The sequence below is a fragment of the Momordica charantia genome (assembly GCF_013281855.1).
Source record: "Momordica charantia cultivar OHB3-1 chromosome 8 unlocalized genomic scaffold, Mcharantia_2.0 BLBB01000008.1, whole genome shotgun sequence".
In the NCBI taxonomy this organism is placed as follows: domain Eukaryota; kingdom Viridiplantae; phylum Streptophyta; class Magnoliopsida; order Cucurbitales; family Cucurbitaceae; genus Momordica; species Momordica charantia.
This window is the reverse complement of record NW_028275166.1, coordinates 24,276,207-24,287,264: the sequence shown is the minus strand read 5'-3', so window position 1 is coordinate 24,287,264 and position 11,058 is coordinate 24,276,207. Positions and strand designations below refer to the sequence as shown.

General features: G+C 33.4%; 1 protein-coding gene across 4 annotated transcripts; it reads left to right on the top strand.

Moving 5' to 3' along the window:
* The first annotated feature begins 4,427 nt into the window (after positions 1-4,427).
* LOC111020728 (inactive purple acid phosphatase-like protein) lies at positions 4,428-10,719 on the top strand. Of its 4 annotated transcripts, none has more exons than XM_022297481.2 (11): positions 4,428-5,049; positions 5,404-5,495; positions 5,659-5,852; positions 6,610-6,649; positions 7,444-7,525; positions 7,621-7,698; positions 7,781-7,906; positions 8,272-8,393; positions 9,648-9,687; positions 10,262-10,336; positions 10,428-10,719. In XM_022297481.2, the coding sequence occupies exons 1-11, from the start codon at positions 4,730-4,732 to the stop codon at positions 10,591-10,593; spliced, it is 1,335 nt and encodes a 444-aa protein (XP_022153173.1). In that variant the 5' UTR covers positions 4,428-4,729; the 3' UTR covers positions 10,594-10,719. The 4 variants fall into 4 exon arrangements, with proteins under 4 accessions (XP_022153173.1, XP_022153170.1, XP_022153171.1 ...); XM_022297478.2 differs by having other exon boundaries at positions 9,615-9,687; XM_022297479.2 differs by having other exon boundaries at positions 7,444-7,534.
* The last annotated feature ends 339 nt before the right edge of the window (positions 10,720-11,058 follow it).

The window sequence follows — 11,058 nt, the reverse complement described above, 5'->3', positions numbered from 1 at the left end:
ATATTTAAATAATTAAAATTGATATTAAAATATTAATGAATAGTAAATAGTCCTAAAAATATATGTATTTTTTTTTACGTTTATTTTTCTGATTCTCAGGTTTCAAGATGTTATATCCTTAGGTTTTGAATTTAGTTCTTAGGTTTCAAAATTTTTACTCTTGATTTTTCACTAATGCTCACTTTTGGTCCTTGATTTAAAGCAACTTTTGATAATCTTAATATAATGCTTACTAAGATGCTAACGGATCCATTTAATATTAATTTATATTATTTATATGCTTATGTGGTAAAGAATATTTGTTGTGATGACGTAGAAAAAGCAATAAAAAAATCTCTCTTTGCCACCTCATTCTCTCTTTTCTACCTTACCATCCTCACCTTGCCCCCATCTTCCCTCTTCTCCTACCGGACACCACCACTCTTTCTTCTCAACAAAAGTGGTCCGATGGGACCTCACAAATTGTTAACATGAAAGAGTCGGGTACAAGCCAAGTCCCTTCGATTCGACAATAAGAGTCGATTATAGAATAGTTTTTTGGTTAGCTTTTCCATTCTTGAAGCCTTTATGGTGAACTGCAGGCTTAAATTCTCACACATAATGAAATGATCGGTAAGGAAACAAACAAACTAAATTGAAGAACTCTAATTCTGGAGGAGTAAGGAAAACAATCAACAACCATTGGAAAGAGCAATCGAAAATGACTCTATGCTTCTTTAGCGCTAGGAAGAGGTGGGAGGCAGTCGACGAACATTGGTCGGTGGTGAGGGTGGAAAAATCTACAAATGAATCCTACGTGGACTTCTTTTCATTTTAAAATCATTTGGGGTTCACCTTATTTTATTTTTAAAATAAGATTACACATGACATAAAATTAATAGAACTACTAGAGTAGGACTAGAGATTTTCCAGAGAGAGGAGGTGGAGGGAGAGATTTATTTATTATTTTTTCTACCACATCAAATATAAAATACAATAAAATTAAGTATTTTTAGCCGGTAAGGTTTGAACAATACAAATTAATATTAAATTGGTCCGTCAGCATCATAGTTCTGTTAGGTTACTAATGATTTTGTTATGTCAGGGACCAGAAGTAAGTCTTAGTTAAAATTAAGGTAAAAGTATGACTTTATAAAACCTTGGACTAAAGGTTAATCTGAACGTAAATAGTTAAGATATATATCCCAACTAAAAGGTCATAAGTTTGAATCTCCATCCCACGGATTGAAAATTAGACTAAAAAATCAAGTATAAAACTGTAATATTTTAAAAACCTAGAGACCAAATGAAAACTAAACCCAAAATCCATTTCTCCAAAAACAAGAGTAAAATAGTCCTTCTTTTGTTATATTAGTAATAAACTAGCTCCAATGGATTGTTAGCAATTAATTTGAATTTATATTAATCCTGTGATTAATAAATTAGAATATACCGATCAAAACGAGTCTAACTCAGTCGTAATTGGCATTTATTACCTCCAATTATGAGGTTGATGTTGTACTTGAAAAAAACCTAGAATATACAGAAATCATCAAAATATAAATTGTAAAAAAAAACTAATATTAATGGGAGGTAGTGATTGAAATTAATATTATAAAATAATGGATTCCTGTTAATTAATTAATAGTTAAATGGTAATGTTCAGCAGTAATCAATTAATATTTATGAACACATAGTTCAGTGGTTAAGCTAAATTATTTTTTATAGGTAGGAAGTTGAATCTCTCCTTTCTAAATTATTATACTATTGAATATTTTCTAAAAAAAAAAGAGTTGTGAATAAACAATAATATATTAATAATGTACTAAAAAGACAATTAATAATGCTCTCCTCTCTATTATAGCAATAAATAAATAACCTGATATATTGCAAGGGCTGTGGTAGGTTAGTTTTTCAAATTTAGATAAACTTTTATTTTTGAATACCAAATTTGGATAATTAATCCTGATTTGATATCGATTTTGTTTTTTTAATTTTTGTCAAAGAATTAAGTTTTTGAAAACTTATATTTTCCCTTTTTAATTTTTTACTTTCTAATATATTCTAAGTCTTAGTTAAATTTTAAAAATGAAAATAAGTTTTTAAAATTTACAGTTTTAGTATTCAAATTTAGGCAAAATTTTTATTTTTTTTAAATTTAGATTAAAAACAAAAAACAATTAATAAAAAACATGGTTTTCCAAGACATAGAAGTAAAAAAATATATATAAATTATAAAAATGTCCTATATTTATAAGGCTAAATTAAATGGAATTAATTGCAGTATCTAATATCCATGACAAGAAGGAAACAAATTGGTGCCAAAAAGTAGAGAAGGAAGAATTCAGTGTATTGATTTTATTTTTAGAAAATAAATGTAAGAACATAGTAGTTTTCAATTTATTTTTTTTAAAATATTATTAAAATATACAATATTAAAAAGAAGAAAAAATCAACAATTCACAATGACCATGCTGCAACTAAAAAAAATTAAATATCATCACACATCACACATGGTTGGTGGATCACAATTGAACTACTACTTTTAGATCAAAAAAAAAAAAACACTTATGATTAAAGCGAATTTCTATACTTTATTCTTGGAGTGTTTCAACAATGTCAGGTGCTATTTTTTCGTCGAGGTCACGTGCTAACCGAAATGAGCTGTTGAGGTGCGATCTCAAGTAAAACCTGTACAAGGAACAAACACTCTAACATCCAAGTTAGAGTGAGCTTGAGCTGTAGTAGGTCGTTCTCGAAGGAAATTGCGTATCTAATCAATGGGGTGGAGTGTTCCTTTTATAAGTAGGCGGGGAGACAAAGCTGTTGGAACCGTTCTGACAGACGGTTACGGCTATTAGACCCAGGTGGTCGACCCTGAGGTCGGCGAGTATGAAGGATCTGTTTTCCATCTTTTGAGGACTTCGAACTGAGTTGACTTGGTGCGTACACGTATTGATTATGATTTTGACCACAACAAATATCATTAATAGTTGGCCTGGTGCGAACCCTTAGAATTGGTTGAAAGCCTTCCGTCTCCCTCATTCAATGGACAAATTTCTATAATTTATTCTCAAGTGTTTCTAGAAATAACTTGATACATCCCATTTTTATCACTAATGACAACAAGAGTAAACTTTAAATTTAGTTTAAAACGTAAAATTGTAAAAAGAAAAAAAAAATTAGTCAAATTTGAAACACAAAAGAATTATGGAAGTCCACGCTACATTCTTGTCGGTGCTCCATTTGTTGTCAATTGAAAGAAACACACAATTTCAATTTATTTTATTTTTTTTGTTCTTTTTATCCTTGAAAAAAAGGGTGCTTGTTGCTTGTGGTCAGATCTTATTCGGATTAAAAATTTTCATTTTTTTAAAAATTTTTCTATCTCCTATTTTTGAATTTCAACCAAATGCAATGATATAAATGTCTTGTTAGTCATGCTTAGATTGATATATTTTTTTTTCTAGTGATGAATATTAAAATTAACTAATAATAGAATTACACTAAATGATATTTGTTGAGTTCACATTAGAAGATAAATTAGACGACTTCAGGAGATATATATATTTTTTTTCAATTTCTCTGAATCTTAAAAAAGTTGGGATAAATTTTGATTTATCATATTTTTAAGTACCTTATTCCCCGGCTTTCACTTCTCTTCCTAAAAAAACTATATAATGATCGAGGTATTAACTTCTATCATTAATTAGAGTCTGGACTTCCATTTAAATTGGGTAAAATTAATAAAGTTATAAATGCATCAAAAAATCGTTTAAATACTATTTTGGTCTATGTACTTTGACTTCATTCATTTTGGTACTTGTATTTTCAATTTTTGTTCATTTTAGTACCTGTAGTTTCAATATAGTTTCAAAACATCTATTTTGGTCATTCATTTTTATTTTTATTTTCATAATTTTAGCATAACACTTCCCACACTACATTTTTAGGACGTAGCCATATATTTGTACAAAAGGATTTTCATTGTATACCAAGCGTTAAAATTTTATAAATAGAGATCATATTGAACAACAATAATATTTAAACATAAAAAATTGAATTCAACTCAAAAGTACAATATTATCCCTATAAACTTTTTTTAGATTAAAAAAATAAATTTTTTAATACAATATGTAGAGATAGGAAGTCGAACTCACGATTTGTACGTCGAGATCGAACTCACTGCTCCTAAAAATATATGTCAATTGGTGCTTGCGGGCGCATAAAATAAACTTAACTAAGTACCATATTGTGCAAATAATGATTACCTATCTGAAAGCAATTATTTAAAATTTACTTATTTTGCAGGAAGAGAAGTGACGGCTGAGTTTGTGCCACGTGGAATACCCACTGGGAAATTCAGGATACAAATCCCCACGTGTGGGACCCATCCCCCTGCTCACGTGTATGAATAAATCTCCGAATTTCCGCTGAGCCACCACCGATCTCATAACTCCGCCATCCTCCAATCTCTCTCAATTTTTCAATTTTTTCAATTTTTTCAATTTTTTCAATTTTTCAATTTTCAAATGCTTCTCCATAACAAATTCCTCCAAATTTCTCTCTCGTTTTGAACTTCACCCTCCGTTTCCCCCATTTCTTCCCATTCCCATTTCCTCCATGAACTTCACTCCCCCTCCAAATTCAGATTTGGCGACTGCTCTCACTTTCTAGCTCCTTCCGAGGCCAATCCACCCACATTTCGCCTTCATCTCCTGCTGCTTTCCCATGGAAGTTTTGTGAACCAATGGCCGCGTGTTGCAGAGGATTTTCGACCCACTTCGATATCGACAGGCGGCTCGAGTCTTTTCGTTTGCCCAGCCATGGGCATGGCCCGCCGGAGCTGAGGAGGAGGAGGAGGAGGAGGAGGAGGGTTCTGTTCGAGATTAATGGAGTTGGGTTTACATCTATTAGTTGCTGCTGTTCAGATTCTATGGTTCCGATACGGAGAACTACTGGGTCTGGAAAGAGCGTGGAGAAGAAAGAGGACTGGCGCTTCGATCCCAAAAAAGCACCTCGCAGTGTCCGTATCCAAGCCACGCCCGCAATGTCCTTCGCTTCCCCTCAGTAAGTTCAAGTTCTGTACTGGAAACTACTACTTTGTGTTGAGTTCGATGTAATTGATTGTTACTTTCTACCCGTTTTTGTGGGATGCAATGGGATTAATCTGGTTGGGACAGTTCATCTAATAGTTCAAAATTACAACCCTTTCACTGGAAGGGAATGGTTGTTCCTTCGTTTCTCACTTGTTCTAGCTAGGCATAAAGATTAATGACGCTCACGCTGTATTTTTTGAGTTCTGTGAATTGGGGGAAGACGGCGATAATAGTTTAAACTTAATGATCAATATTTACGCATGTCACGTATGGCTTTGGAATTTATATCCTCTTAGTGTATTGCTTGACCTTCTTGTTTCTGCAGATCTCGGTTCATTTCAAAACCAGAAAAATTCTATCCTCGCTGCACCCCGAGGGGCTCTGGTCCACAATCACGTGATACTCCGCCAAAAAGAGGTGATCTAAATTGCGTTTTAGGAATTATTAGCTAGTTCAGCTGGTCTAATATTATATTTGTGCAGCCTAGCATGAACTTCTGGTTTTGCTTGTGTTTGATTAATGAGCTTTGTCTGTACCGAGTATTAGTCACAACTGATAAATGTATCTGGCTCCACTGTAGACACTGGTATTGCAAATGAGAAGGACTGGGGGATCAACTTGTTAAATGAAAATGTTAGCGAGTCGGGCACGAATGAAGATGGCAGTACTTGGTATCGGGAAAGTGGGGAGGACCTCGGTGATAATGGGTACAGATGTAGATGGACTAGAATGGGTGGTCAATCGCCTGATGGATACTCAGAATGGAAAGAAACGGTATTAATTTAGTATATTTGCGTGTAATTGACTTTGGTATTGGTACAAAGTGAAGAAAACTTAAGCAATCTGTAAATTAACTCTCTTACTAGGAAAACTATGTGACGATTTGTGGTTGTAGCCTTGGCCAATTACATGGCAAAAGAAACTCATGATTGTCATCCCTGTGCAAATATGTTTGTGAAGCAAGTTAGAGTTCCTATTCTAACTGGAATAGTTGTTTCCGGTCTGATATATTTGAATTGGATTTTCATTTTGGGACATGCATGTCTGTCCTAATTCTTATCTCCACTATTCTAATTGAGTTCAGGATTTTTTTTTTTTTTGCTGTATCCTTCTTAGTTCTTATTGATTTTACACTATTTCTCATAGAGATGTAGTTTTCCCACTAAAGAAAAATCTGGTGACCAACTATGAGATGACTCTGGATCAACTTAACTCGGACATTGGCCATGAGTATAACTTTTTAGATATTCTTAATTATATGTTTATTTTAAGTACAGATAAGTCTACACTTGGATTTTTATTTTTATATAAATAACAATTGCAACTGAACCAGTTGGACAAATTCTTCCATTTTCTGGTTAATGGCTACTGGTTAACTTCTCAATGAAATTTATGTAATGCGGAAATCATGCTAAAAAAGAAGCATCGTAAAATGTTGTTATCCTGCTGCCACCGTGACATTGTTTTTATAACTCCATGAAGTATCATCCCAGGTGACTGCATTTAATGGATTTATTGATCTCATTGGCAGTGGTGGGAGAAAAGTGACTGGACTGGATACAAAGAGCTAGGTACTTTCTTCTTTCCTCATAATTTAACTTACCTTACCCTCCCCCACACTGTTGTTTGCTCTCTCCAAAGAGCTAAATTCTGTAAATCTCATATCATACTACATTTACAGAATCTAGCTCTTGGAAGTTGTGCAACTTGGGCTCTTCTTTTGACTCTGGAAAGAAAATAACCTTCGGACTTTCGAAGATAAGTTTTTGGTTTTCGACTCCTTTTGCCTAAATGTACATCACAGAGCTTTGTGGTGGAGTTCAAACCACAGAAAGTGTTTTTTTTTTTTTTTTTTTAAATTTTAATTATAGCAATTTTTATGAATATTAACAACTGAAAGGTGTTTAAACCATTGAAATACTTGTTTCTTAACAAAAAAAAAAAAAAAAACAACTGGAAGGCGTTTATTTTGTAGTTCTTTGGGCAGGGGTTCCCTCTACCCTGGCCCCTAGGTTGTTCTGTTCTTCATGCTGTTTCTTATAAAAAAAAATGTCATAGCAATATGGTCACAATAGATATTTAATCAACTGCTGAGAACTACTGGTTAATGTTGTTGTATGGTGGTAGTCTCAAAGTTCAACACGTGAACTTTGATAATTATTCATCATCTATGTGTTTGGTGTTGATTCTGGAATCACAAAATGCTTTTACCCCTGCTTTTTTAACTGTGTGATGAGAATTTTGTTAAATACCTATCATTATGCATTCATGCATTGGCAGTCTCTTCTTTTAGCACCTACTATATATCTCATACTCACTGAATTCTACCTTGCTTGTCCTAACTGAATTTTACTTCCTTCGATAGGAGTGGAAAAATCTGGTAAAAATGTTGAAGGTGATTCATGGTGGGAAACTTGGCAAGAAGTTCTTCATCAAGATGAATGGAGGTTTTTCTAGTATTATTGTCCTCTTGCTCAATGAAATTGAGGGGATCACTTCTTACCAAGTAAAATAAATACCCTCTGCAATTCTGATGGTGCAGTAATCTTGCAAGGATTGAGAGGAGTGCACAGAAACAGGCAAAATCTGGCACTGAAAATGCTGGATGGCATGAGAAATGGTGAGACGTATTTGATGCAACTGAAATTATCGCCAATTAGGTTTGTAATACAGAAAAGTCGTGATTTGTTTAAGTTGTACAGGTGGGAGAAATACGACGCGAAAGGATGGACTGAGAAAGGAGCACATAAATATGGTAGATTAAATGAACAGTCATGGTGGGAGAAGTGGGGAGAGCATTACGATGGAAGGGGATCTGTTCTTAAATGGTTTTCTCTAATCATAGTTTTCAAATTATTTTCAATATATTTCATGCATCATTTATGGATAGAACACTGCAGATCTCTCGAAATTTTTATACCATACACTTCATTTATATTAGATATATTTCTTTTCATTGATAAGAACACTTGATGGATGCACAGTTGTCATGTTTGGTGTTAATTTTGTGTCACATGAAAAGCTTTAAGATATTGATAACTATAACTGGAAATGTTTTAATCAACTTCTTCATTCTTATGCTGTTATACCTGAGCTCCTTTGTTTGATCTCTTTGAACTTTCTAATGGTCAAAGCTTCTTCAAATAACTCTAGGATGCTAACAGTAGATCCGTTTTGTGCTTTTACCTCTTAGGACGGACAAGTGGGCTGAAACTGAACTAGGTACCAAGTGGGGAGACAAGTGGGAAGAGAAGTTCTTTTCCGGAATTGGTTCTCGTCAAGGGGAGACATGGCATGTATCTCCTAGTGGTGAACGTAAGTCTAATGTCGCATCATATTCAATTAATCTAAATCGGTTGGTTCCATTGAATTTTTGGTAGATAAAATTGGTAAATTGGTTTAGTTCAAGTGAAATAATGGAACCCATTTATTTGTGGGTCGGTTGCAATTGATTTTTCCCTATACCATTTAACCTGAACCCCTTGTTATGTCGAAACTATAAAACATTTTTAATTCTTCTTTTTCATATTAAGATTTAATTAATAAAAGCGTCAAGAATACATGCAAGTTTCAATGTTTTATTATTCATTATATGTAAAATTACCTTACTCTCTTCATTTTCATATTTACTTGTATAAATAATATTAGTTGCACTCCTTAATAATGTTTACCTGGAATTACATTATTACAATAATTATTTATTTCTAAGTTGCAAATTATCTCTATTCTAAAGATAATATTTGTTTTTCAAGAGGAAAAGTATTTCATATGAGAGCAAATACATATTACAACTTGGTCAACCGATTTAAGATACCAGAAAAATAAATTGATTGGAATTTTATTTTAGAGGATATGGATGAATCTTGTTCTACTTGTATACGAATATGGTTGGTTTAGTTTTATCTACTACTTATTTTTCCCAAGATAATGCCCACCTAGGATGCATTGAAACTCTATTTTAAGCATAGTGTTCAATTTCAATTATATACGTGCTGTTGATATGATGGAGTGTGATTTGAGCATTTCTTTATTATTATTTATGAAATTTTGAAGAATTTTGGATTTGTTTTAATAAGCTTGGGGTTGAAAACTCTAGGTCTTGTATTCAAATTTTTATATAAATGTGTTAGAGAAGCTTGAATTTATGTAGCTTATGTTGCGTTTTAGAAGCTTGAGTTTATCTTAGTGTTTAGTTTATGGGTTTATAATTGGGTCTCAAAAGTCTGTATCTGTGTAATCCGTAGACATTGTGTTTTTAGCAGGATAATGCTCTATATTTTGTTGTTGGAAATTGTCACGCTCTCAGATAAATAAATTTCAGCTGTCATATTTATGAGTTTTTCACAATTTCTTCAAAGAATGTCATTCTTTTTGTGGAATACATCATTATTATCTTTATCTGATGTCAATCAATTAAGCATGTGGGTAGTCAACCACCTTGGTCTTTTCTGTAGGGACTAAATTCTTCTATCTGAAGCAAATATTTGTGCTAAATCTCGCATTGTGTTTTGCATTTTGTGTTGTTTATGAGAGAAGTGGAACTAACTGCCTTCCCGTCACATGTACAAGGTTGGTCAAGAACGTGGGGTGAAGAACACTTCGGAAACGGGTAAGGTTCAAGCTAAAGGCTTTATGGATATTGCAAATAACATGCTAATACGTATAAGTGTGTTTGGAAATGCTTCTGGGAATCAGGTTTTATATAAAACATTTTTACTACTCACTTTTTTTTTTCTTTTTAGAAATACTAATTAAGCACTTCTTTTACAAGCGTTTTAAGGTGTTCCAATATTCTTAACCCCGGGCGATTAAGGTATATTGTACGAAGAGAATGAAAGGGAGAGGAATGATGTGTGAATTTATGACAGGAATGTTGTAGTTATGATGTGGGTTTTAGTGAATAAATGAGGGGAGGTATCTTTTCGCTTAGAATAACCTTGGGCTTTTAGGAGTGACAGGAGCTCTCTTGAACTTATGAATTCAAACTTGGGCTTTGTTCTCGGTAAAAAGTTGTTTTAAAATTCTTCTGATATGTAGTCAAAGCAATTTTAGAATGCTGAAAAGAAAACATCTGCTACATTATAAACTTAAGCTATTTTGCCAGTCTGCTCTAAAAGATGTTTCCTTTGCTTCATTTATTATAGCTGTATTGATTGCTAATGTTACCATCACTGTGTACCCAGTAAAGTGCACAAATATGGGAAGAGTACGACAGGGGAAAGTTGGGACATTGTTGTCGACGAAGAGACATATTATGAGTAAGTTTTCTGAGGCCTAAGTCCAGCTTATCTACAAATGTAAGGATGGTGAATGTATTGACATTTCAAAAAACTTGCACTTTTATTGCAGGGCCGAACCTCACTACGGATGGGCGGATGTAGTTGGCGACTCGAGCCAGCTGCTGTCGATAAAAGCTCGAGAGAGGCCACCCGGCGTCTATCCGAATCTCGACTTTGGATCAACTCCGCCTGCACCAGCTGAGGAACCACCACAAGAATTGCCTCCTTCACAATGAAGAGTTGGTGACTTCTAGGCCCTCATTATCTGGTTTAGCCCTTAGGAATTCTTTTTCCAAATCTATTTTTATTGAACATCATGAAGAACTACGTTTATTCATTCTTTAATGTTATCAATTTCTTCAGTCCCATGTGCATGAAATTCAATTCCATAACTATTTGGCTTAAAATTTTTGACATTGCTCCTTTTACTTTTTTTTTTCTTTCTTTTGAATAACATGTGGGGTAAAGATTCAAGGTCACGACCTGTTTTTGATTTTTGACATTGGTCTTGGATTTTAATGGGTGGATATCTAAATTCTTATATTTCTTTTGCAATTTAAGATGCTAGACACTTTGAAAAATCCGAACATTATAAGATGATATGTGAATTTGTTAGTTTGTTAATCTCATGGCTTAAGTTGGACTTCAATCGATAAGGTTGGTCTATTATTTTTAAAAATTTAATTTTGTTCTTCTAACTT

Excerpts from the sequence above, each read along its gene's own strand:
- LOC111020728 (XM_022297477.2), top strand. The coding sequence starts at position 4,730 with ATGGCCGCGTGTTGCAGAGGATTTTCGACCCACTTCGATATCGACAGG. Across the intron at positions 5,050-5,403 it reads ATGTCCTTCGCTTCCCCTCA|ATCTCGGTTCATTTCAAAAC; the intron begins GTAAGTTCAAGT and ends TTGTTTCTGCAG. Across the intron at positions 8,394-9,614 it reads TGTATCTCCTAGTGGTGAAC|TGGAACTAACTGCCTTCCCG; the intron begins GTAAGTCTAATG and ends TTATGAGAGAAG.